We start from the raw sequence: 25,606 nt of genomic DNA on the forward strand, positions 1-25,606 counted from the left end.
GCATTGCCACTCAAAAAGTGCTTGATTTTAGTTGTTTTGATTGCATGACAAGGTTGGTGGCATTCACTTATCAATTTGCCACTTTTTAAAGTCTTAGGAACACATCATTGATGGCTTAAACTGTGAAATTGTGTGCTACATTTTGAATTTATGGTTTAGTCTTCTTTGATGCACAATATTATACCCAAAATGGGGAGTTGGGCAGAAACTTCCATCAACTTAACCCAAAAGCGGAACTTTATAATGGTTTAGGTAGAATAAACTATTGACTCAACAATCAGAAATGTTTTCCAGTGGAAAAAACTCATGGTTTTTCTTTCAAAATCACATGGCAATCCCACTTAGGTCGAATTTAATGATTTTGGCAAAAAAACCCATGGGAAAAGCCTTGGGAAAAGTGTGCCTCCTTTTCTCTTAACACTTAGATGAAATTCAAACTCATTTTCCCAAATTTTTTTGCTGATATGCCCCTGCTTGTTCCTTTGCTCTTCTACTGCCCCTCATATTTTACCATTTCCTTATCATATTTTATCATTTCTTTACCATATGGCAATCATCCTCAGTCTGCAAAAGTGTTAGTTGAAGCACATGGATCCTAATCTGATGGTCTTTCAAACTGACTGGATTGATTTTATTGACACAAAAAATGACAATCAATTGATGACAAACCTTATGAAAGGTGAGTATGATTGTCGAATCTCAACAAAAAGTAAGCTCAAGAATTAAAGAAGAACAATAAATAAAGATCAATAGAAGGGGAGTTGGGGGTGAGATAATATAGTCAATAGGAGTTAGCGTGAAAGAAATTTTTTCCATGAGAATTGTAGTGTTAGAAGTTGGTGCGGAGGAACAAAGAAGTTTGTATCGATGAAAAGTGAAGAAATAGGATATTGCTTGATATTCACATTTCTTATCTTACATTAATTTCTGGGTAAAAATTCCCAGTTTCCATAGATAGGCTTTATACACAACCAGAATGAATGATACATTTTGACACTTTGTTATTTTAAATTACTAGGTATAAAGTACTGATGAGAAGGGGGCTAGCATATTCTTGAATTGGTTTTTCACAATGTTGTTGGGTTGTTGATTGGGATTTTTGATACATATACAACATAACTGTTTGGTTGAAATAGTTTTTCTTATTCTGGCCTACTTTTTATATGGAATTGGTATATCTAGGTGTTTTGTAGATTTTGTTTGTTCAACTCTGACTATAGGTCATTTATTTTTTCTTTTGGCAGCAAGCTGATGTCATCAGAAAGTACACATACTTTAAGGTGGGGAAATACTATGGGGAAGCAAAACATTCTTCACATGCCCATCAAAGTTGGATGGAAGAGCTAGAGAATCATGAGGTTTGCCAGAAGCATTACTCTGATGATTGCATTTCTATGCGCATTAGTTGGTTTGTACACAGATGTCTTAATTTGTTGTTTTAGCATGCATATGGATGCCAAAACCAGGATTGCTATCTCATAGCTTTCTACAATCTAGATAGCAATTAGACATCAAATTCTTCCAGGATTGTTATCTCAAAGTTTTCTACAATCTAGAAGTTTTATAACAATTTGAAATTCGAATTGCTCAGAGGCATCTGGTTTGGACTGGATTAATGTTGAAATCTCATTTGGATCAATATATGTCTGTTTGATGTGCCAAACATGCATTACTTGTTTAACTTTTCTGAAGTTCTTTATGCTATTTCCATGCATATCTATTATGTTTGTGTTTGTAATATACTATTTTAAATCCAGAAAGTAAATGAAGAACAAAAATCTGAATCCAGTTTCAACCTTAATCATCCATAAGGCAAGTTATAGTGCTTCAGTAAAATAGTTTCACAACTTCCTCTAATATGAAAGATCCTTGATGGATCCCCTTGCTGATCTGCTGTAATTTTTAAAATAATAAACTATATTTTTCTGTGATTTTTGCTGATGGTCTTATAGAATAGAGAGAAGTTGCAGAATTTTTGGTTTCTTTTTGTATTTTTTTGAAAATATAAGCAAGTAATGAATAAAGAGCAGCAAATAAGGAAGGAAACTGAAACAAGTAAGAACATTCAATTAAATCAGAATTGATACAAATCTTACCAGGCAGATTTCTGATTTATAATATCCAGATTATTCCCTACGCACTGGGGATGTGCTTACATCCAATAATGGCGCCAACTGAAGGGTAGATGATGAACACAAACCAAGAACACCAGCTATGGCTGAATGAAAGTCTTCACCACTTCTAGCATATAGAGTACCTGCTGTAATGGTGGCATCAAGCTGAAACAATCACGCCCCAGCTGGGAAATTCAATCACCCTGCTGAAACCTTCACCAAACAATCTGAATCTCCACAAGGAATGGTGCATACACTCTGACCAATAATGCCAATGCCAAAAGAATCCACTGCCAATCAATAGCTGAGGGCTACGTCCCAGCCAGTACCAATCATGGGGTTTGCATCCCAGATTGAAGAATTGCTACTAGAGCAATATTGCACCAAACAAGTTTTCAATATGTAAAAGATAATGAGAAATTAGGTTTCCTTCTCCTTATATCTCTTTCCTTTCAAATCGAACCCTAAAGATATATGAAAAGTGCGCTTTAATATAAAGTCATATTTCCCAATATTGGGCGCCCAAGTATAGAGAAAACACCACTTTTCAATATAAAATAACTCCAAGTGCCAAAAGGACCCTGGCAAGTGAAAATCATTTAGAAAAGTTCAAGACCTTTCCAACGAGCTATAACACATGGGCATACGAATCCAGATGAAGCCAAAAACCCCTTATAACTCCGAAATGGCTATAGACATAGCCTTATTTAAAATATTAAAATGCTGACTAAGGAAATATTTAAATATATTAAAAATATAACCCAAATAGCTATAGAAAGCTCGAAACACACCAAAAGCCTGAAACTGAACCTGTCACTTGTCTGTGACTGATGTCGGAAATCATGGATCAACCGGCAGTCTCACCTAGAAACTAGGAAACACACCCAAATCTCCGGAAACTGAAACCATCTGAAAGGTCATGAATAACCTCATGACTGGCAACTGTCACGACCTCCTAAAATTTAGGGATATCCCCTAAAATCTAGGAACTGCTCCAAACTGGCTGTACGGCCAAAATCCAGTCACTATATCCCAATCAACCTCTGCTAGCCTACGAGACTCCAATGATAGGCCAACTCCTCCATCTCTGATGTCCACTCTAGAAAGTGTACATGACATAATACCATCCTATCAAATCATCTCTCAGTTCAGTTTTCCAATGAAAAAGGAGAAGTGCTAATATCAAGATGCCTACACATCTGAAAGGCTCTTTCTCTGTAGATGAAATGGAATACAGAATCTGGCTAATAAAAAGCAAGAAGTTTATGCAGATTTATGGGCACTTACTTTGGAACAAGGACTCTCAGATCAAAGTTCAAGAATAAATGGAATTGTATTGCTTCTATGGACATCCTCATAGAAGGCCCTTGGTTCATGAACAAGTCAGGCCACTTAACAAGAAATTGGCACCTGCATCTAATCCCACAGAAGACCTACCAAGTGTTGTAATCATATGGTTTGCTCTGTGATAACCACCCTCATTTTTCTTTTAATTTTTTGACAATATAAAGTTCACATAAACATATCAATAATGATATGTCGTTGTCATAAAGTGCATGAAAAGAGATTACAATGCTGATACAAGTTAACATGCAGATACAAGTTCGTATTGATGGAATTACTCTTCAAAAACGTGCTCTAAGTCATTCACCCATCACCCAACCAAAGATAACAAGAGATACCTTGGATGGAGGAAGTATAATAGACTGCTACAGGTCTGATTGACCCTTTTTGCTGCTATGTGTTTAATGGAGGGGTGAATGAATGGTTTCGTAGGCAAAAAATCATGAGAAAAACACGTTTTAATCTGTGTTTTACCCACGTCGGTGTTTTTACCCCCATTTTTCCTGCATTGGTACATTTTTCCTATGTCATGATTTTTCTCCACGGATTCTTTGTGTTTTGGTTAGTACTCACAAAAAATGGGGAAAGTTTTCACTAGAAAATCGTTCCTCCAAACTTGCGAGTTAAACTTCTAAAAACTTGCGCAGTAAAAAAACAGTGAATACTTGGCAACTCGATGCGTACTTGCAAAGTTTGTGAACTATGGTCAAATCGATAACCCAAAATCTAGTGCATATAAATAGATTTAAACTAGTTAAATAATTAGAATAACAAAGCAAACATTTTGTGACCAATTTTGTTTTGGAGATTTAGCTAGTTTAATTTCATTAAGCTAATTTACATCTATATCTATGCACTAGATTCTAGGTTATAGATTTGATTTCAAATTCTAGTAGTAATATTGCTTTTGTGCGGCTGATCAATGAAAATGAATCAAAAGACAGTCATCTGATAAAATTTGGATAAAGTTCCTTGGAAAGAAGGTTTTATGGCTCTATCTATACTGTCCCTAACTTTGGCCTAGAAAACTATAAACAGTCGTGTGATCAAGGGTGGCAGCCTTGATGACTATCTTTAATTAGTTAAGAGTTAGAGAGTAGTAAAGTGTGCATAGTACTAATATTAGGTTGTATATTTACATTAACTGCAGAATGAAAACATTGAGAACACCATCCTATTCCAAGAAAATATTAGGACTAAGACTAATAAGGTATTGGTACATGAGCTATCCATCAAGGCATAAAGACTTGCAAGCACCCAAGGCATACACAGCTGATCTTTCATCAAAGAATATGCAGTCATAAGATCCAAATCAGATGTTTATGATTCAACATCGTCATCAAGACCACAAGAAAGTGGTACTTATTCAAGAAGAGTTGCCGATCATAAATATATCCATTCATTATCCGTGATGACAGATTTGCATCAAAGATAATCAAACGAACAAGTCAAGAATTATGTAATATGTCTACATCCGCCAAACTGCCTCACATGCAGCCTTGATTGTTCCCTAGTATTCAACTTCGGTCGAGGAAAGAGCCACGACCTATTGCTTCTTGCTACTCCAAGTGACGACACCAATGCCCAAACTGAATACATACCCAGAAGTGGATTTTCTGTCATCCACTGATCCTGCCGAATCTGAGTCAGTATAACCAATCAGCTTTGGATTGTTGCACCTGCTATATAGAATGCCATAGTCGGAAGTGCCTTTCACATATCGCAGTACTCGCTTCGCTGCAATCCAATGATCAGCTTTTGGGGCCGTCATGAAGCGAGAGATGTAGCTGACAGCAAAACGGATGTCAGGTCTAGTGGCAGTGAGGTAGATGAGGCTGCTTGCTAGTTGCCTGAATTCGGTGTCATCTACTACAGGCGATTCAGACTTGGCTGATAACTTCAGCCCTTTCTCCATAGGTGTGGAAGCAGGTTTACAATCCTGCATTCGAAACTTGTCAAGCAAATTGCGGGCATACTTGGACTGTGAAATAAAGATACTGTCATCAGTTTGCCACACTTTGACACCTAAGCAATAATGGAGAAGCCCCAAATCTGTCATGTCAAAAGCTTGGCACAAGTCCTGTTTGATGGTTGTAATCAAATGTGCTGAATTGCCAGTAATGATCAAGTCATCCACTTAGACAACAAGAAAAAGGATAACATCACCGAAGAGTTTGACATACAAATTAGTGTTAGAGGGACTGCACTGAAAACCATGTTCAACCAAATACTGATCAATCTTGAAGTACCAAGCCCGAGGGGCTTGCTTCAGGCCATATAGGGCTTTTACCAATCTACAAACCTGATGTTCCTTACTAGGAACCTTGAAGCCAGAAGGTTGAGTCATATAAACTTCTTCTTGCAAGTCACCATTGAGGAATGCACTCTTAACGTCCATCTGGTGAAGTTTCCATCCAAATTGAGTTGCCATGGTGAGAAGAAGACGAATGGTACTCATCTTGGCAGTAGGAGCAAAAGTCTCCTCGTAGTCAATGCCCTCCCGCTATGTAAAACCCCGGGCAACCAATCTGGTTTTGTACTTATCCAAAGTACCATCTGCATGATACTTGACTTTGTAAACCCATTTACAGCTGATAGATTTCTTCCTAGGAGGCAAATCAGAAAGAACCCAAGTGTTATTCTTCAGAAGACTATGGTATTCTATCTCCATAGCCTTTTCCCACTCAGGAAAGCCTTTAGCCTCAGAATTTGTCTGGGGCTCATGGTTGCTGTGGATGTTGGCCATAAGTGCAAAGTTGACTGTATTCTGCTGCTTTCTCTTTCTGCGAGCGGATCTGCCCTCAATAAGCTCATCATCATGAAGATCTCCTATTGTCTTGGCCCACCATTTAGGCCTGAGGGTAGAAGTACCAACATCTGGCATTGGAGAAACAACATCCCCTGGAGTTTCTGGAACAAAGTCACTTGGATGTGAATCTTGAGGAAAATCAGGTGGTGCTATATCATGACCAATAGACTCCTCATCTTCAGAGTCAGAATGCTCTGAAGCCCTCCCATCATGGGAACCAAGAGGAAGACGAACACCAACATCATAAGTCTTCAGAGACTAAGTCATAGGACTAGGAGTAGTAGAAGGCATGAATGGACCAGTAGTCTCATCAACCACAACATCACGACTGAAAATGAGATGTTCTATCTCCACATCAATCAACCTGTAGGCCTTGTGGTTGTTGCTGTAACCAGTAAACATAAGTGTTTGGCTCTTTGAATCCAGCTTAGCATGCTTGGCATCTAGAATCCATACATGAGCAATAAAACCAAAGACTTTCAAATGGCCCACTTTAGGCTTGCGTCTTGACCAGGCTTCTTCAGGAGTCATCTTCTTGACGACATGTGTAGGTGACCGATTCAGAAGGTAGATTGCAGTGTAAACTGCTTCATCCCAGTATTTCTTAGGAACATTTCTATGCTCTATCATAGAACGACCCATTTCAGTAATGGTGCGATTCCTACGTTCAACAACACCATTCTGCTGAGGGGTGTATGGTGTGATGAGTTGGCGTTTAATGCCATGTGTAGCACAAGATGTAGAGAAGTCATTGGAACAAAACTACCCCCCCCTATCGGACCTTAGAGTGACAATTTGAGAATCGGATTCTTTCTCAACTAAGACCTTAAACTGCTGAAATGTACTGAACACATCTGATTTATTTTTCAAAAAATACACCCACATTTTACGACTGAAATCATCAACAAATAACAAGAAGTACCTACAACCACATACATCAGCGTGAACCAACTGAAGGACCTTGGAGGCTCGCCAAGAATCACCATCCGAGAATGGTGTCCGATGCTGCTTCCCAGCTTGACAGGCTGCACAAACTCCATGATTTTGAGGTTGGATCTCAGGTAAACCAACAACCAAACCCTCCCGATATAACTGAGAGAGATATTGCACGTTTAAGTGCCCATAATGCTGATGCCAAAGTGTTCTGATGAATGTACTCCGAGTAACCAGAGCGTGCTCCTGAGAATCGTCAGAATCAACAATTTTATACAAACCATGATCCTCAAGTCCCATAGCGATTGTAGTACGAGTCTCCCTATCAACAATGCTGCAGATGGATGAACTGAAGACAACATCTAATTGAGGAGAATGCCTCGTGATTTGACTGACGGAGAGGAGATTATGTTCCATGCCTGGAACATAGTAGACATCAAGAAAAAATAAATTTCTACCTCTTGAGTGAATCTGGACAATGCCCTTACCAACAATTGTGTACTCCTCTCCTCCTCCGAAGATGACTGAATTTGAGAATGATTCAAATTTCGTGAACCAATCCCAATGATGAGTAAAATGCCATGAAGCCCTTGAATCGATATACTAGGCAGAAGAATGGACTGGATTTGTTGGTCTCTTGGCCATAAAAGCATAGAATGCAAATTCTTTTTGCTCTGAGTGCTCTGCGACATTTGCCTTTTGTTGAGACCCTCCTTGCTTCTTTTGTTTAGAAGCCAATCGAATTTGATACTCGTCCTTCATGTGACCAAACTTATGACAATAATTGTAAATGTATTTCAATTTTCAATTCAAGGTGCAAGTTATATTCAAGTTATTCTTCCTTTCAAGTTATGTTAATTCGCAATATAATAAATCTGATTTATATGGTATGTTGCAGATGGAGAAAGAGCATTTATCAATTTCGATGTCCTCCCTACATTTCACTGATTGATATATATATGCAAACATAGGAGATCAAGCAATACCTTGACCGGGCATGTCTATTAGACATGACCGATCAAGATATTACTTGATCGTGCCTTTTCAAACCATAATTGAATTAACCGATAATCGGTGTGTATGCAATGAACACTAAACCCGATACTAATCGATGTGTATGCATTTAACTTTAAACTCGATACCAATTGGTGTATTTAGTATTAACATTAAACCCGATACCAATCGGTGTATTTAGTATTAACATTAAACCTGATACCAATCGGTGTGTAAGCATTAACAATAAACCGGATACCAATCGGTATCCTATGCATTATGATTTGTAACCGATGTTAATTGGTATATAGACATTAGTTAAGAACCCGATTGTTAATCGGGATTTATATGGAAGGTTATATATATGTATCGAGGGATACAATCACAACTAGATCGTATATCATGCATACAATCGATGATAAATATATGATAACTGAATCATGATCATAATCTCACGTGTATATATAAGATGACTGAAGTCTTATCATAGTCTATCGATGAGATAGATGATTGAATGAGAGACTTCATTTATCTCTCATTCAATCATTTATCTTACCGAGGCTATCATTTATCAACATTAATTGCATTTAACGTTCTTCTTCTTCTTGCTGTCTTGGGAAGAACCAGAGCCTTTCGGCTGAGAAGATGGAGCTTTCCCTTTGTTCTTCGCAAAAGATTTGGCAGAGAACGCTTGCTCGGTGGAGGTGGAACTGGTACCGCTTCCAAATTGCTGGCGCTACCAATCTTGCCGTAAAAGTTTGTTACAAAGATCGGAAAACTTCAAATTGACGTCAGTGGAAGTGATATTGAGAGTTTCAATGAAATGCTCATAAGATTTGGGCAAACTTTTCAGAGTGATGACGACCATGTTCTCTTCCTCCATTGTGCGACCAATTGCCTCAAGTTGGTCATTTATGTCCTTGATCTTGGTCAAGTGATCCTGCAGAGGTGTCCTTTCGTCCATCATAACTGAAAAGAGCATATTCTTCAGAAGAATGCTCTGCTCTTGTTTGAGGTTTCATGGAGACTCTTCAAATGGTCCCATATCTCCTTCGCAGTTTTGCTAGAACGTACCTGAGGTAATTGCTCATCGGTGACGGAGAGTTTGATGAGAATGACTACTTCCCGGTTGCGCTCATCCCATTTGTCTTGATCTTTTCCGGTAGTGGTTGGATGTTGAGACGTGCCCAAAACAACTGCATCAAGACATCGGTACTCAAAAATTATCAACATACGCTGCTTCGAGGTGTTGTAGTTGTGGCTGTTGAACTTCTGGTTGGTTTTGAGCATTATATTCGTCAGAGATTCCATCACGTACCCCAAGGTCGAACTGGTGACGACACGAATTTGAAGGCATGAAAAACAACAAATGAAAACAAGTTCTGCAAGTTGGATTTTGAGGCAGAAATTGAAACCTTGGCATGGTTTTCAAGGCAAAATTTTTTGGAAGACCCAGAAAAATCAAACGATGACCTAGGAAAGCTCTCGAAAAGCCCACTAAGTAGCTGCAATTAGAATAAAATTCTGCCTTGAAATGGAGGGTCAAAACCATAGGCCGTTTAAAAAAAACACCCATATTGCAGAAATTCGCAAACCCTAGGTGCCAAAAAAAAAGACAGGTGTTTTTTGGAAACCCTAGGCGCGACCCATAAACCCTAGCTGCTTCAAGCAGACATGAGTCAAAAATTGTTTGTCGCAAGTGTAGATAAACAAAACCCCGATCATGGGAAAAATAGACACTGTCGCAGGGAACAGAAAACTATTCCCGCCGAAAAAAAAACAGAGGTTTGTGAATAAATGGAGTCCCATTGGGTAGAGAAGGCGTTGGCGCGGGCCGAAATCATAAAAAAAATGCGATAAAAAATTTCTATTGTGGCTTGAAATACAGTCACCGGAAAAAGAAAAAAAACCATTGCACACAGAGGAATTTCGCGATTTTTTGCGAAATGGCCGCCGAATCACCGCACAGAGAGCGCGAAAAAAAAATGTGGGGGTTGCAAAAGATGCGAAGAATATTCGCACGAAAACAGATCGCGAAAAAACACGGAAGCAGATCGCGAAAAAACCAAAAACAGACGTGGGTTTGTAGAAAAAATGGCGATTTTTCAAGTCGCGAAAATCGCGAAAGGGGCCTAGAAAAAATCGCGAAATTTTCACGCTGCTGGAAGGAAGAAAAACGATTCCCAAAACCACCCAGATACTGATGCTTAGAACAAAGGTTTCAAACCCTCGAATTTCTTCCTTAAACAAATCTGCGATCTTTAGGGTTAAACAGACGCAAAAACCCTAGGCTCTGATACCATGTGAATAATAGATTCACTGGTAAAAATATCTTGTTCATTAACTGAGGAAAAAGTTACAATATATAGAAGTTACAAAAATACTGTAGCTATTAAATAAGTTACCTACTTCTAACTACTGACTACTGTAGACATTATTGACCATTAACAGTAAAGAACTATTATTCTAACACATCTGATCTGAGTAAGCCAAATCACAAACAGTTAGCATAGATCTAACATCAGCATATCATTTCCAAGATGATCATCGCAGGAAGAGACCAATCAGGTCAAACAAAGTACCAATCATCCCAAGCACATTGACATATGAGAGAAATAATAACCATTATGGCAGCATCAAACTTAAGACAGCAAACAATTTTTAGTTTTTGATTAATCTCCAGTCATTAACCTAATAAAAGATACGGTTATGATTAATAATTAAGTTGGACACAACCGATTTGTTAATATGTGAAAGGATGCAATTAAAGATAGATTAAGGGAAACGATTTCAAAGAGACAAGAGACATGTCTTTTTAGATGCCCTTCCTCATCATATATTAAGACAATCCTATTCATTCCAATAAGGCATCAATTTAGTTTATATCTCTTATCATATCCAGTTTGGATTTGCTCTTTGAGAGCAGTTTGCCATTAAGGCACCCCGCCGATTGCATAAGGAGCAAAGGCATATATCAGGAAAGGCACCAAGACATTGCACTCATCAATTGATAAATCTGGAACAGCAGCCTTTATTTTGTTGCAAGTATATCTCTTCACATCAGGAGCAGCAACTTCATTTCTGCATACATTATTGTTTACATCAGACCTAGCAACAAGGATCATTGCTGAAACCTATCAACATATCAGGCAAACATTGGCATCTGGTTGCAGATTGGAGTATCACAGTGGCATAAATCACATAATCAGATCTGTTGTGATCACATCACACATCACACATCACCCCATCAAAATGGGGACCCCCCTTTTTTTTTGGTCTCTTCTTGCTTTGCCATGTCTCTCTTTGCTTTCAATTGATTTGAGTGAGCTTTTTGAGTTTATATTTCAGGTCAGGTTGATCAGGGATCCAGCTTGGGGATTAGTCAATTTGCCATTTTCTTAGGTCGAATTGGTTTGTCTCGAGTCTCTTGTTTGAGAATTGATTGAATTAGTAGGAATTTGAGCCTTTGAATGTGTAAGTTTGCCCTGAACTCTGAATTTTTTAAGTTGAACACCGAATTCACATCTTCATGTATAAGAGGAAGAGGGCGATCTGCAATGAGAAGTGAAATTCATGATGTAAGTGAAGAAAAGTGACCTGAAAAGTGCATTGCATCAACTTCGTGCATTAAAGGAACTAAGCGAAGTGAACCTCTAACTTCACCTTCAAACACATCAGAGCGAACTTCAGGTTTCAAAGGTGAGGAACGATATCATTTACTTCATGTATTAGAGGAGGTGAGCAGAACACATACTTCATCCATTGAAGGAGGAAAGCGATGAACGAACTTCATGAGTTGAGGTAAGTGAGCAATTTATAGTCTTCATGTTTGAGAAGATAACAGCGATTCATAAATTAAAGTAAGTGAGCGATGATTTTGCTTCATGTATCAAAAGATGTGAGCAATTTTATCAACTTCGTGCTCCAAGATGTAAGAGCGATGAGATCCATTTTTCGTTATGAGAAGATATGAGCGATGAAGTTCCTTCACACAATGAAAGATGTAAGCGATTAGGGTGGTTTTGATGTATTTTTTATGCACATGAAAACTTTATAAAATACCAAGGTATCTTATACTCTCTTGAACAAAGTTATCTGAACGCTGAAGATTTGCCCAAGGATCAATCGAAATAACTCCAAGGTTCTTTATATGTAGGGTCTCTACGTGTGGATAAACTCTGTTAGTGTGAAGTGATTATGCTGGAATCACAAGGGGACTTATGTTTGATTGCTTGAACGCTTTGATATGCTGGAACTTAAGTCCTACCTACTAACCGAGATAATAAAGAAATAGCAAAAGGTAAAGGGTTCAGAAAGTCTACTCTAAGACCTAGAATGTAAGAAGATGGATAAACGACTAGGTGGAGTCCTACTGGGTTAGGTCTCACCATCAAACTGAACAATTTGACATCGGCTCAGTGCAATCTTCTAAGGGAATTTTGAAATTGTTCAAATCGTTACACCATCAGACACTGATCACCATTCAAGTTAATGCATGAACAATAGATGCATACCAATTCAAAATTAAACTCATTCAATGCCAGTTGACCACGCAGGGTGCCCTTACAATCAGTAAGAGGCTAGTGGTTTGGACTAGGCGGATTCCAAGCGAGTGCATTCAACAATTTTTTTCCATTCAATCTAATTATCTACCGTCTAATATGAAGACTCAACAAGAAACCATGCACATTGCAAAGAAACGACATATTTCACCATATCTTCAATGAAAATGGAGTCTTTTTACAACCAAGGCAACAATTTCTTGCCTTCTCTTCCTACTCTATTCTAATTACTATCTAAGCTTCTATCCTTCTATCTTATTCACAACTAATCATTATTAACTATTGACTCCCTATTAACCTTTACAAATGAAGAGCCAAAGCCTTATATAGAGAGCTCCTTACATTTCAATGGCTATGATTGATTTAGAATGAATGGCTAGGATTACAAGATTGAAAACCCTAATTAGGGTTTGTTACAACAAACTCCTTTAGCCAATGAGAAAATTACATTTAATGAGTGGACCAATAGGAAACCAGGGTAGGTGCCTCGAACTTTGTGCCATCACTGGTGAGTCAGGTACATTGAATTTGGACATGATGATGTGGACCTAACTGACTGGAGGAACAGTGACTGTGATGCCACCTTGTCTTGCATTTGTGCTTGGTTAATCAAGGAATGTCATATCTCTTGATATTCAATGTGATAATGATGAGAAGCTAACTTTGATTAACTCTTCTAAAACTATCCGCTTCTTTAATGTACCCTTACATTGACCTTGGTTGATCCTCCTTCGTCCTCGATGTGCTTGATTAGACCTCCTCACGGTCAAGTCACTCCTCCTTTGGTAGCTCATATCGCCTTGAAATGTTTGTAAGATCCTCTTTCTGACATTTTGTGATCTCTTAATGTGGTAGAATGAAGATCTTGAGGATAGCTTGCTCTATTGCTCGCAACTCCTTGAACACTTGAAGTCCTTCAACTTGGAAGCACTTTGAGTCCTCTCTCGCATTTGAAATGTCCTTGATGATGATGAAACTTGAAGAGGTCACCCTTGTCTTGGCCTGATCTCCCTCCAACTTGATTTTATTGATCTGCAAAACAAACAAAAGATGTTGTCAAGCACTTATGATATATTCATCCTAACATAGCATTTCTTACCTTAAATCATCAACAAGAAAGGCATTAGGATTAATTTCGCTCCGGACGCTCTCCAAGGACATGACCTATAATAAAATTCGCTTTGGGCCCTCTAGAAGGGTCAAGAGTGAAATTTGACAAAGTTGCTCAATTTACCTTACATAGACTTTATTTTCAACCTTACCCTACCAAGATCAAATCATTCGCCTCAAAAAATGCTTAAGAATAGGTTTCGCTCAAGGGCCTAGGCAAAATACTAGACCTCCTAGGAATTTCGCTTTGGACCCTTTGGAAAGGTCAAGAGTGAAATTGGCATTTTTGAACAAATTCTTCACACTTTGTGACCACAATTCACTCAAATGTATGCCTAAGGATGCCTCTAAATTCAATCAAGCTCAATCAACGTTAGGCTTGATACAAAATTGAGAGCAAAAGGAGGTTTCAAGAGAATTCGCTCTGGACCCTTTGGAAGGGTCAGGAGCAATTCCTTCATTTCCTTTGCTCCAATCCACTTCTCTAGGCAAGTATACATCAATCCTCTCTCAACCATGCCTTAGGAACCAAGATTTTGACCCCAAACAAGGAGCAAATAGAGGTTTAGGAAATTTCACTTTGGACCCTTTGGAAGGGTTAGGAGCGAAATTGGCACTTTTAGGCTCAATTCACATTCACATTCAATTTGCCTTGGACTTGTCTTTTGCACCCTTACCTTATCATACACAAGCCAATTTGCTCTCAAAGTGATGTCCACTCAATACTTTTGGTGAGGAAATAAGTCTTTTGGAGGATTTTGCTCTGGACCCTTTGGAAGGGTCAGGAGCGAAATTTGATAAATAGGGCTTAGGCATTGATAAAATTTTCTCTTAGCTTGCTTGTTCATGCTATTTAGCTTCAAACCATCTTAGGAAAAGACCTTGAGGGCAATTTGCTTTAAAATTGGGAGGAAAGTACATGTTTTTGAGAAATTCACTACTTTTGGAAGGGTCAGGAGCGAATTTGTTCCTCTAGGCCCAATTCTTCCTTCTTTTCACTCATCTTTACCTTAGAATTGACTGGTGAATTCTTTTCTTGCCATACATGACCACCATTCAATGTTTCTAGTGAGGGATTAGGTCCCTTGGAGAATTTCGCTCTGGACCCTTTGGAAGGGTCAGGAGCTTAGAAGAAATTCGCTTTGGACCCTTTGGAAGGGTCAGGAGCTTAGAAGAAATTCGCTTTGGACCCTTTGGAAGGGTTAGGAGCAAAATTTGATGTTTTTGCATAAATTCTCCATATTCCTCATCTCACTTGGTTGCAACTCACTTCCAAAGGCATGGATAGATCATTTTTCATTCACTCAAGGCGTGGAATCAAGGATTTTAACTCATGTTAGAAGCAGGAGAGGTGTTTTAGAGAAATTCGCTCTGGACCCTTTGGAAGGGTCAGGAGCGAAATTCTTCTTTAAGCTCAAATTCCAAATTTTTCCATGATCCAAGTGCATTTGGCAATGTTTCAATTCATTCTCAAGGCCTAGATAGGTCATCCTCTCCTCAATCATGACTAGAAAGCAAGGTTTGTGGCCTAAACTGAGAGCAAGAGAAGAGTCTAAGGAAATTTGGTCTGGACCCTTTGGAAGGGTCAGGAGCGAATTTTGCAATAATGCTCAAATTCTTGACCTTTTCTCCAAATTTCCAAGTCTAAGTTTTTCCAAGGCGTCTCCAAGGGTGAATTCAAGCTAATTTCCTCCCAATCCATGCCTTAAAGTGAAGTTTTTATCCAAAATAGGAGGGCAAAGAGAGCCAAGGAAGATTTCGCTCCTGTCCCTTTGAGAGGGTCAGGAGCGAAATTGAAGTTCTCACTCAAATTCCTCATTGTCCATGATCAAAAATTTACTCAACTTAATGTCCAAGGCATCCTTGACTTGATTCAATGGCATAGGTCTCAAAAGGCAAGGCTCCTAGCATGATACAATGACCTCCTCAAACTCAATCAAACTCGACCCTAGAAACAAGACTCAAGCCTAACCAAGGGGAGGCTTTCAAAGAGACCCTGACCTGGACCACCTACTGACCCACCTCAATTCAAGTAGACCCTACTATCCTAATGATCTCTCTAGCAACTCTCCAATGCAAAGATTAATAGCACAAAGCCTAAAAAGACCAAGCCAAGAAGACCAACCCTAGAAAGCAAAAAAAAAAAGGAGGGGTCCTGTTGATGTGTCTTTTGTACACGACCAAACACAGAATAAAATACCCAAAGGTATCCTATCCTCTCTTGAAGAAAGTTCCCGAATGTTGAAGATTTCGTAGAAGGATCAATCGGAGAAACTCGAAGGTTCTGTTATGTAGGTTCTCTACTTGTGGATAAGCACCAATGGTCGTTGTGTTTGCTGTTTTACAAGGGGCCTTACGTACTTTCTAGGAAAGCTTGTTCTTGCAACTACTTTTCAATGAGGAATACTGAGTTCTCCTATTACTAACTGATGTTTCAAAAAAGGGCAAAAGATAATGGTTTTAAGGAGATGATACCAAACTAATCCTACGAATGACTCAATGAGGATTGGTCTTGATAAAACTCTACCAATTTCAGTATTGTCAAAAGATTACAACTCTATTGTAATTGGTGCGATCTTCTAAGGGGATTTAATGATTTTCTAATCACCAATGGAATAGATACTATCACTAAGATACATATCAATATCTCCAATAATGATTGAACTCTTAAACAATCTTAATATCTCCAGTTGACCACACAAGGCGTGCTTACAATCAGTAAGGAGCTAGTGGTTTGGACTATGAGTTTTACCAAAGATCAAACACAACATTTGTTCATCAATCTAATTCTAAAACTTAAATACTATCTCTATTAAGAGTGATTCAAGAAGATAAACAACCATGAAGATAGCCACAAGGATTGCAATGAAACACCATAACTTCAATATTTCATTGATCTCATAGCCAAATAAAACAACAATTGTTCAACTTTCTCTCTTCACTACTTATTTCTCTGCTGCTAACAATCTTAATCTTATTTCTCTTTTCTCTGACTCTAACTCTCTAACTCTCTAAAATGAAATGAGTGAGGGCTTATATAGCACTCTCAAATACAATGAATGGCTTGGATCAAAAGAAGATCAACGGCTGAGATTTTGACACCTAAACCCTAATTAGGGTTTGTTACAAAAAGAACCCCATTTAGATAAACATTATCAAACCATAGCCAATAGAAATTGGCACAAATAACGAGGAAACATAGCCCAATGGGAATAAAGTTGCCACATCATCTTACAACAACTTCTCATCTAGAACTCTATTCCCTTTTCTATGCTCTTTTTTGGCATATTCAATGAATCTGGACGTAATCCCCTCAATCTCAGCAATGGGAATCTCATGGAGGTTCTTCATTCGTTCTTCCAAGTGGAGGACTTGATCAAAAGCTGCGAGAAGTGTTGTCTCCCATCCAGGCTCTAGCTCTTTTGTTTTCTCAATCAAGAACATAGTAGCATACATTTGATCTCGCTGCTTTTCTATGACCATGTTCTCCTCCTTGCAAAAAATAATCTTGATCCTGTCTTCCAATTCTTGGACATCTACATCTGTCTCGATCTCTATCCTTCTGTCAAGGACTGTACACAATACATCAAACACCTCGTCTTGAATAGGGTGGATGGTGCCTTCAACTCGGCTGCATCTGATATTGATGTCTTCAAAAAGAACTTTTGTCATTTGGAGCAAAGTTGACCACTGCAGAAGGTTATGGGTTCCTCCTTCCATTATCTTCTCTTGTGCTAAAACCTGCCTTGACGTCCTTATTACTTGCAAGACCGGGATGACAATGTCTCTAGTGTGAGTGAATGCATCCACAGTTATCAATAGATTATGAATGATCTTAAGGACTTGGATAGCCCTGTGGACTGTCTTCATCATTCTTGTTACAAATTCAACGGCTACCTTGTAAGATTCATCAATCCAAGAACTCATGAGTTGGTCTAAGTTCTTCATCCTTTCGGCCTCATTTATTGATTCGGGAGGAAGTGCATGCAAAGGTGATACTGCTGGATCTTGTCGCCTTAATGGTTGATTGAGGTGACTAAAATAATTCCTCGAAGCACTAACCTCCCTTTCTAGCTTCTTATTCTTTTCCATTTCTTCTTTGAGTTTGTCATTAAGCGCTCTCATTGAATCAATCGCTTCTTCCATGGCCTGCTCGGAGGTAAGTGGACCACGATCAAATGTCTCTAGATCATATTCCTTTGCCAGAATCTCATCCTCATACTTGTCTACTACTAGTGTGGCTACCTGTATCTTCTTGGATCCTGCATCATCTCTAATTACCTTCGACATCTTTGTAGCCTCCTCCTTTTCGATCTCTTCATGGGAATTTGCTATGAGACTTTCCAAGTCGAATACTTGTTCTTCCTCTTCAACCACAACTACCCTTGTTAGTCTTTCTTTTAGCCAATCTGGAATGGAAGACTTTCTTTCCCTTACCTGTATTTCCTTAGGCAGAGGTCTATCGTCTCTGAAAGGAGATGTTGCTTCATCATCATTCTTTTCTTCTTGTTGTTCATTAGCACCCACCTGGAGAGATTGACTTGATGAGTGCTGAGGTGTTCGTCCTTTGCCTTGTTTATCATTCTGCACCATGGATTCCATAGACTCATCAATTTCATACACTATTTGTCTTTGATCTTCTCCTTGACTTATCTCTTTTTCATGCCTAGAAGACGTACTTGGTGGACGATCAAGGTTCACTTTTTGTTTCTTCTTGGAAGGTTCTCTCTTCTCAAGCCTCCCTTTCTCTTCGATCCCTTGGAATGAGAAGTATTCTCACTCACACTTGCTTCTCCTTCTTCTGTTCTTGTTTCTAGGGTGAATGTCATGGCTATATTCCGCTCCTTCAACTTTTGATGCTGTACGTCCACCCATCTGCGAGGGCAATTTAAAACAGGGTCCATCAATGCTCTTAGGTCTGCAACTTCTGGCTCATTCCAATCTATCTTCACTTCTTTATCTTCTTTCTCATAGAACGATTGGAGATATCTACCACTGTCCTGAGCTTGATCGGCTACTCTGTAAACTTTACGTTTCTTGATGAGATCCAAGGGTAATCTAGAATGTATCTTTCTTTTCACCTCCATATCATACTGAACATTCATCCAGAAGTCCTTTGCTTGAAACTCATGTTTGTATTTCTTTCTAATTGTCTCTTCCATATGACCATGAGGGTCGAAATTCTCCCTTGAGGCAAAGGATGTGAATGAATACAGAGACAATTCCTTCTCTGCATCCTCTGCGGCTTGAGAATTAGGACACACTTCAATTGAATTTCCTAGTAGAATGGGTACGGGGATACCATTTCCATGCTTATGTCTTGATGCTTTAGAATAAGTTGCCAACTGTCTAGTCACTTCCAGTAATACCATTCTGTCTGTAGGGTATCTTGGCAACATATAGGGAGGTGAAGGACATCCATGGACCCTGATGTAGGTGAATTTTGGAAACTGAATGAACCATGCACCATGTTTCTTCACGAGCTCCTGTGCTTCCGGAGACAGTCAATGGTGAATCCCTCCTTGCAATGTCCTAGTGATATACATTGTGAAGGTGTCATTGACTAGCTTGTAGCAATTCTTAGGTGGGTGATGTAGTTGAACATAAGAATCACATGCTCTTATCTCTCCTGTCTCTCTCCCAACAACTCCCCTGTGGGGTAACCCTGCATATTCAAAACTTCTGACTAAGGAATATATAACATATGAACTCATGTGGAATGACTTAGTAGGGACTAGCCTCCTCAACTGCATGTCTAGGTTGTTGCTAATGATTCTAGCCCAATTGAGCATTCCTTTTCCTTGGACGATCACTTGAATAAAGAAGAACATCCACTTGTCGAAGAAGAAGGCTTGAGAGGCACCTATAACCCAATTGAGCATGGTTATCAAGTCCCTGTATTCTTCTTGGAAATCAATTCTGTGTGGCGTATTAGGTATCTTGTTCAAGTGAGGCCTACTCTTGAGTAACCAATTCTTATTGATGAAGTTCAAAAAGGTATCAGGATCGTCTTCGTAGATAGACCTAGCTCCTTCCAAGCTCTTGTAGATCATATCTCTCGGCTCTGGGAGATGAAAAGCTTCACTTATAGCTTCTTTTGAAAGATAAGCTAGGACAGTTCCATCCTTGGCTACAATCGTCCTTGAATGTGAATCATAGTGTCAGGCACATTCAATCGTCAGCTTGTGACATTTGACTGCGGGAGGGAAGCCTGCGGCCTTGATGATGCTACTCTCAATTATCTTCTTGGCTATGGGTGATGGCTTGCTGATGTAGGGCGCTTCTCGAAACTTCTTCACATTGAAGTTTCCTAGATTGGTGTCTCCGATATTGCTCCATTTGGACACGATCCTGGTCTCCAAATCATCGTTCTTTTGATCTTCTTTGACGAGAGCCTGCTGGGTAGTGGATCCACTTGCCTTGGGGGTTGTCATTTGATACCTACAAAAGAGGTTTAAGTTAGGTTTAAGTATAATACCCAAGATAGGGGATTTGAAACATTTAAAGAAATGATTAGATTACAATTTGAAAATAGAATGATAAACCCGTAAAATTATGAATTTTCAAATTTATATCACTTATGAATCAAATCAGATTATTGAAGACTTAACCTCACAAAGGATTGATATAGAAATTTGAATCAAATCTTAAATATGCTTTCAAAAATCCAATTGTACATACCTTCTCCTTGATTTCTAGCTATCAACTTGAAAAGATGGATAAAACAATGAAGTTTTGTGCTGGATGGAAGGTCTTTAGTCTGAATTTCAGGTTCTCCCTTGATGATTTAGCCTTCAATCAGCCTTTAACCAGTCTTCCTTAATCAAGAAATTTGCCTTTACCTGCTGCAATTCGCCCTTCTAATTCTGCTCCTGAAATTCGCTTAGGAAAAAATGAATGAAGATTTCAAAATACATCCTTCCTTTATAGGGCGCTCTCACCATTTTACCAAAGGCCGACTTCATAAATGTATAAAAAATAAATAAATAAAATCACCTTAAAGCATGGCCGATTTAGCAACAAAGCTAAAAAAGAATATTTGGGCGCCAAAGGATAAATTTCTTGATCTTAAGGCTTAAAAAAATCAATTAACCCATTTTGATAAGTGCCTAAATCATGCGAATTTGCATTACTCACACAAATGAGGCTTGATTAGCAATTTAATGAGAGGATATAGGTAAGCCTAGAAGATGCTAGAGTTTCTTCAAAATTTGATGAAGGCACATTTTCTCCATAGTCACTAGAATGTTCATGGTATGAGAAAGGCTTAAATCACCCCAAGGAGGCTTGCTTGAACATCTCACCTAGGTACATTTACTCCATCTATCAACACCTTCACAACCTTGATTTTTCACTACTTCATTCTCTTGTCATCATGTCCTTGCAACTTGCCTTTGCCTAGTTGAAACAAGGTAAAAAAATAAAGGTATTTCCAAGGATTTCGCCCTAGACCCTTTGGAAGGGTCAGCAGCGATTTCCATAATTAGGTCTCAATTACCTCACTCCTTCACTCTGAATTTCTCTTCAAGGTAAGTATATGCTAGTTTTAGCTTTTCAAAAGCCTAGGGATTCATTTTTTAGCTTCCACCATGGGTGAATTAGGTGATCATGAGAATTTCGCTCTGGACCCTTTGGAAGGGTCAGGAGTGAAATTCAAGTTTTAGGTCAAAACTCACATTTCTTGAACTCAAAATTTACTCAAATGCAAGCTTGTGACAATCTTCAAGTCTAATCCTCCTTTATGACTGTCCTGGCCTAGCTCAAACTTGAAGGAAAAATGATATTTTGTGAATTTCTCTCTGAACCCTTTGGAAGGGTTAGGAGCGAAATTCAAGTTTTAGGCTTAATCCTTCATCTCCTTTACTTCAATTCATCTTGCAAGGCTAAATAACATCATTCCAACCTCAACCACGCTCTAGGAACCAAAGTCTTGGCTTCACACAAGGAGGAAATAGGTAGTTTGAAGAATTTCGCTTTGGACCCTTTGGAAGGGTTAGGAGCGAAATTCATGTTTTGCTTGTCTTCTCCTACCTAGCGAATCCATTTCTCAACCTAACAACATTTGCTTGATCCCCAAAAGGCTTGAAAAGGAAAATTCGCTCAAAAACATAGCCAGGGACCAGACCTATCCAGGATTTCGCTCTAGACCCTTGGAAGGGTCAGGAGCGAAATTCTTGTCCTATCTCAAAATTTACATGTTTGGTGGTCAAAATCCATCCAAAGGCAATCCTAAGGGCTTCTCTCACCTTAGTCTAGGCCTGGCTTGGCACAAATTTTGGAGGATAAGATGGTTTTTAGGATTTTTGCTCTGGACCCTTTGGAAGGGTCAGGAGCGAAAATCTTGTTTTGAGCTTATTTCTTCATTCTTTCAACCTCAATCAACTTCAAAAGGTAAGGACACGCCTCCTCACACCCATCCAAGCCATAAAAACCAAAGACTTGACTTGCTCTGAAGGGAAAATAGGTGATTTTAAGAATTTCGCTCTGGACCCTTTGGAAGGGTCAGGAGCGAAATTCATGTTTTTGCTCAATTCCTTCAAGTTTGAAGATCACCAACAAGTCAGAGTCATACCTAAAGACATCTCCCATCTTAATTTACCCTAGCCCACACTTGACTTGGCATAAAATTGAGAGAAAAGAGTGGTTTTGTGAAATTTCGCCCTAGACCCTTTGGAAGGGTCAGGAGCGAATTTCCCTTTCTAGGACAAAATCTCCACCTTTTATCGCTTTCAATCATTCCCCAAGGCAAGAACATGTCTATATTTCTTCCAACATGCCTTGGACACTAAGAGCTTGGTCAAACAAGGAAGGAAATGAGGTCCATGGAGATTTTTGCTCTAGACCCTTAGGAAGGGTTAGGAGCGAAAATCATGTTCTAGGTTTGATTCTTCATATCTCCAACTCCAATCTTCTCTGGGAGGCAAACATACATCACTCTCCTTGCATCCACGCCAAGGTCTCGACCTTATCTAAGGAGAAAATGAGTGTTTTCAAGGATTTCGCTCTGGACCCTTTGGAAGGGTCAAGAGGGAAATTCATATTTTTGGCTAGTCTCTCACTTCCTTTATCCCATTCTCCGTCAAACTTGATCAAATCAACTTCCTTCCATCCCAGTCAAGGCAATCCATCATCAAACTAGCTCTAGGCAAGGCTAACCTAGGTCTTAAGGCAAAAAAAAAAGGTTAAATGGAGGATTTCGCTTTGGACCCTTTGGAAGGGTCAGGAGCGAAATTCTCCTTCAAACTTGATTTCCACCATTTCATAGCCTTAAACCTCCTCTCCAAGGCAAACATGCATCAAAGCATTCTCAACTATGCCTCAAAAATCCAAAACTTAGCCATATCAAAGAGCAAAATAGAGGAAAAGGTGAATTTCGCTCTGGACCCTTTGGAAGGGTCAGGAGCGAAATTCTTGCCTTAGACAAAATCCACACTTTCCAACACCTTCAATCACTTCCTCGGGCTAGAACATATCAATTTGCCCTTACCATGCCCAAGGAACAAGGTTTTCAGTGCAAACAAGGAGAAAAAAGGTGACATCTAAGAATTTCGCTCTGGACCCTTTAGAAGGGTTAGGAGCGAAATTCATAAAATTAGGTTGATTTGACACTCTATTGCCTCAATTCACCTTCAAACTTGATCAAATTCACCTCTCCTTATCACCATCATGTCTATTTGCCACTTACTTAGCTCAAAACAAGGTCTTTCCAATGCCTTAGGCAAAATAGGAGGTCAAATGAGGATTTTGCTCTGGACCCTTTGGAAGGGTCAGGAGCTAATTTCCTCCTCCAAGCTAATTTCCATCATTTTGTCGCTTCAAACCTTCTTCCTAAGGCAAATATGCATCCGAGCCCTCCACACCATGCAGTAGAAGTTTCAAACTTGGTCAAGACAAGGATAGAGCAGAGGAAATATGAATTTCGCCCTGGACCCTTTGGAAGGGTTAGGAGCAAAATCCCTGATTCCAGGCCTAATTCATTTTGGAATTAACTTGACTTTGCCCTGGACTCAATCCTTGGTGCATATCCTTCCACATCCTTGCCAATTTGCTCAACAACTCCTGAAATCGCCTCCTGAATCTTCCCTTGGCCATTGACTCTGCCTAATCGACTCTGACTTAGAGGAAGACAAGACTTTGACATGAAAACCAACATTCCTAACCTACCTTGACCTGAAACTTTTATCTCTTTTGCACAATTTACCATCTTCAATCCCCTAAAAGGTAAAGCTCCCCTAAGACAACCCTAGGGTTCAAGGCAGACAACATATGACTTCCCAAATCCAGGCTACACTCAGCTTTGAAAGAAACTCTAGGATGAGCTCTTTGAGAGAAACCCTAATCTACCCAGCCCAGGCTACCACTAACTCACTCAAAACACCTAGCAAGCAGAGAAAAAACCTAGCTAAGGGAAAGCAAAGCCCAAGAAAAAAGAGGGGGTCCCCATCCTGATGGGGCGATGTGTGAAATGGTCACAATAGGTCCCCATTTGCAATGGGGCGATGTGTGAATACGTCACAACAGGTGGTTGATCAACTTTAAAAATCAGAGCGATGTGTTTGCTTCGTGTTCAAAGGAAGAAGAGCGATGGAGTTCGCTTCGTGTGCAACAAGAAGAGAGCGACACAATTACTTCACAAGTTAAAACATATGAGCAATCACATTGAAACCTGCTTCGTGTTCAAAGGGATAGAGCGATGCAAACACTTCATAAGTTGGAGTTAAAGAGCGATGCGATTCATCTACTTCATGAGTTGGAGTTAATAAGTGATGCAACCAAATTCATGTATGAAAGAATAAGAGCGATGCCCAACTTCATGTTCGGGAAGAAGAGAGCGAAATGTTAACTTCATGCATTATAAGAAGAGAGCGAAATACTTACTTCATGCTCAAGAGAGGAGGAGCAATGCCCAACTTCATGTTCGGGGAGAGGGGAGCGATGTGATCTACTTCATGAGTTGATGTTTTGGAGCGATATGAAAGGATATGAGCGATATAATTTACTTCGTGCTCAAGAGAAGACGAGCGATGTAATTTACTTCGTGCTCAAGAGAAGACGAGCGATGTAATTTACTTCATGTTCGGGGAGAGGGTGAGCGATGGTTTTCTTCATGAGTCAACGAAACCGAGCGATGAGATAGTTTCGTGAGTTGAGAGAGGTGAGCGATGAAACAACTTCATGAATTGAGGTAGGTGAGTGATGAATCAACTTCATGTATCAAGGGAATCGAGCGATGAGATAGCTTTGTGAGTTGAGAGAGGTGAACGATGAAACAACTTCATGAATTGAGTTAGGTGAGTGATGAATCAACTTCATGTATCAAGGGAACCAAGCGATGAGATAGCTTCGTGAGTTGAGAGAGGAAAGCGATGCATAAACTTCATGAGACAAGTTGAATAGCAGTAAGTGAAATTGCCAACTTCACTAAGGCAGTTATCACCTTGAATTTAGCATATGTCAACTTCGTAAGTTGAAGGATGAAAGCGATATGAGATGTGAGAGAGTGATCTGACATTAAGTATGATTCCTATTCCCAAACATGCCTAAACGAAGTACGTGAGACGAATAAAACAAATTGAAATTTGTTTAGGAGAAAGTCGGCTAAGGCAAATATTTTTTAAAATTCCATTAAGACAAGTCGGCCTTAATGAAAAGAAATATCATTGCATCTTGAGTGCCTATAAAGGAACACTTCAAGCAATCATTTTAACATAAAATCAAACAAATTAATCCTTCCTTCATCA

The 25,606-nt window shown here is 39.2% G+C and overlaps 1 protein-coding gene across 1 annotated transcript in view; it reads left to right on the top strand.

Annotated features, from left to right (window-relative positions):
- The window catches only part of LOC131043928 (endoribonuclease Dicer homolog 4), a 290,003-nt gene that overhangs the window by 12,565 nt on the left and 251,832 nt on the right, over positions 1-25,606 (top strand). The window contains exon 3 of the mRNA XM_057977166.2: positions 1,245-1,358. Coding sequence (XP_057833149.2) covers positions 1,245-1,358 — 114 coding nt within the window. The remainder of the gene's footprint in view (positions 1-1,244; positions 1,359-25,606) is intronic.

The sequence above is a fragment of the Cryptomeria japonica genome, chromosome 9 (genome assembly GCF_030272615.1).
Source record: "Cryptomeria japonica chromosome 9, Sugi_1.0, whole genome shotgun sequence".
Classification (NCBI taxonomy): Eukaryota; Viridiplantae; Streptophyta; class Pinopsida; order Cupressales; family Cupressaceae; genus Cryptomeria; species Cryptomeria japonica.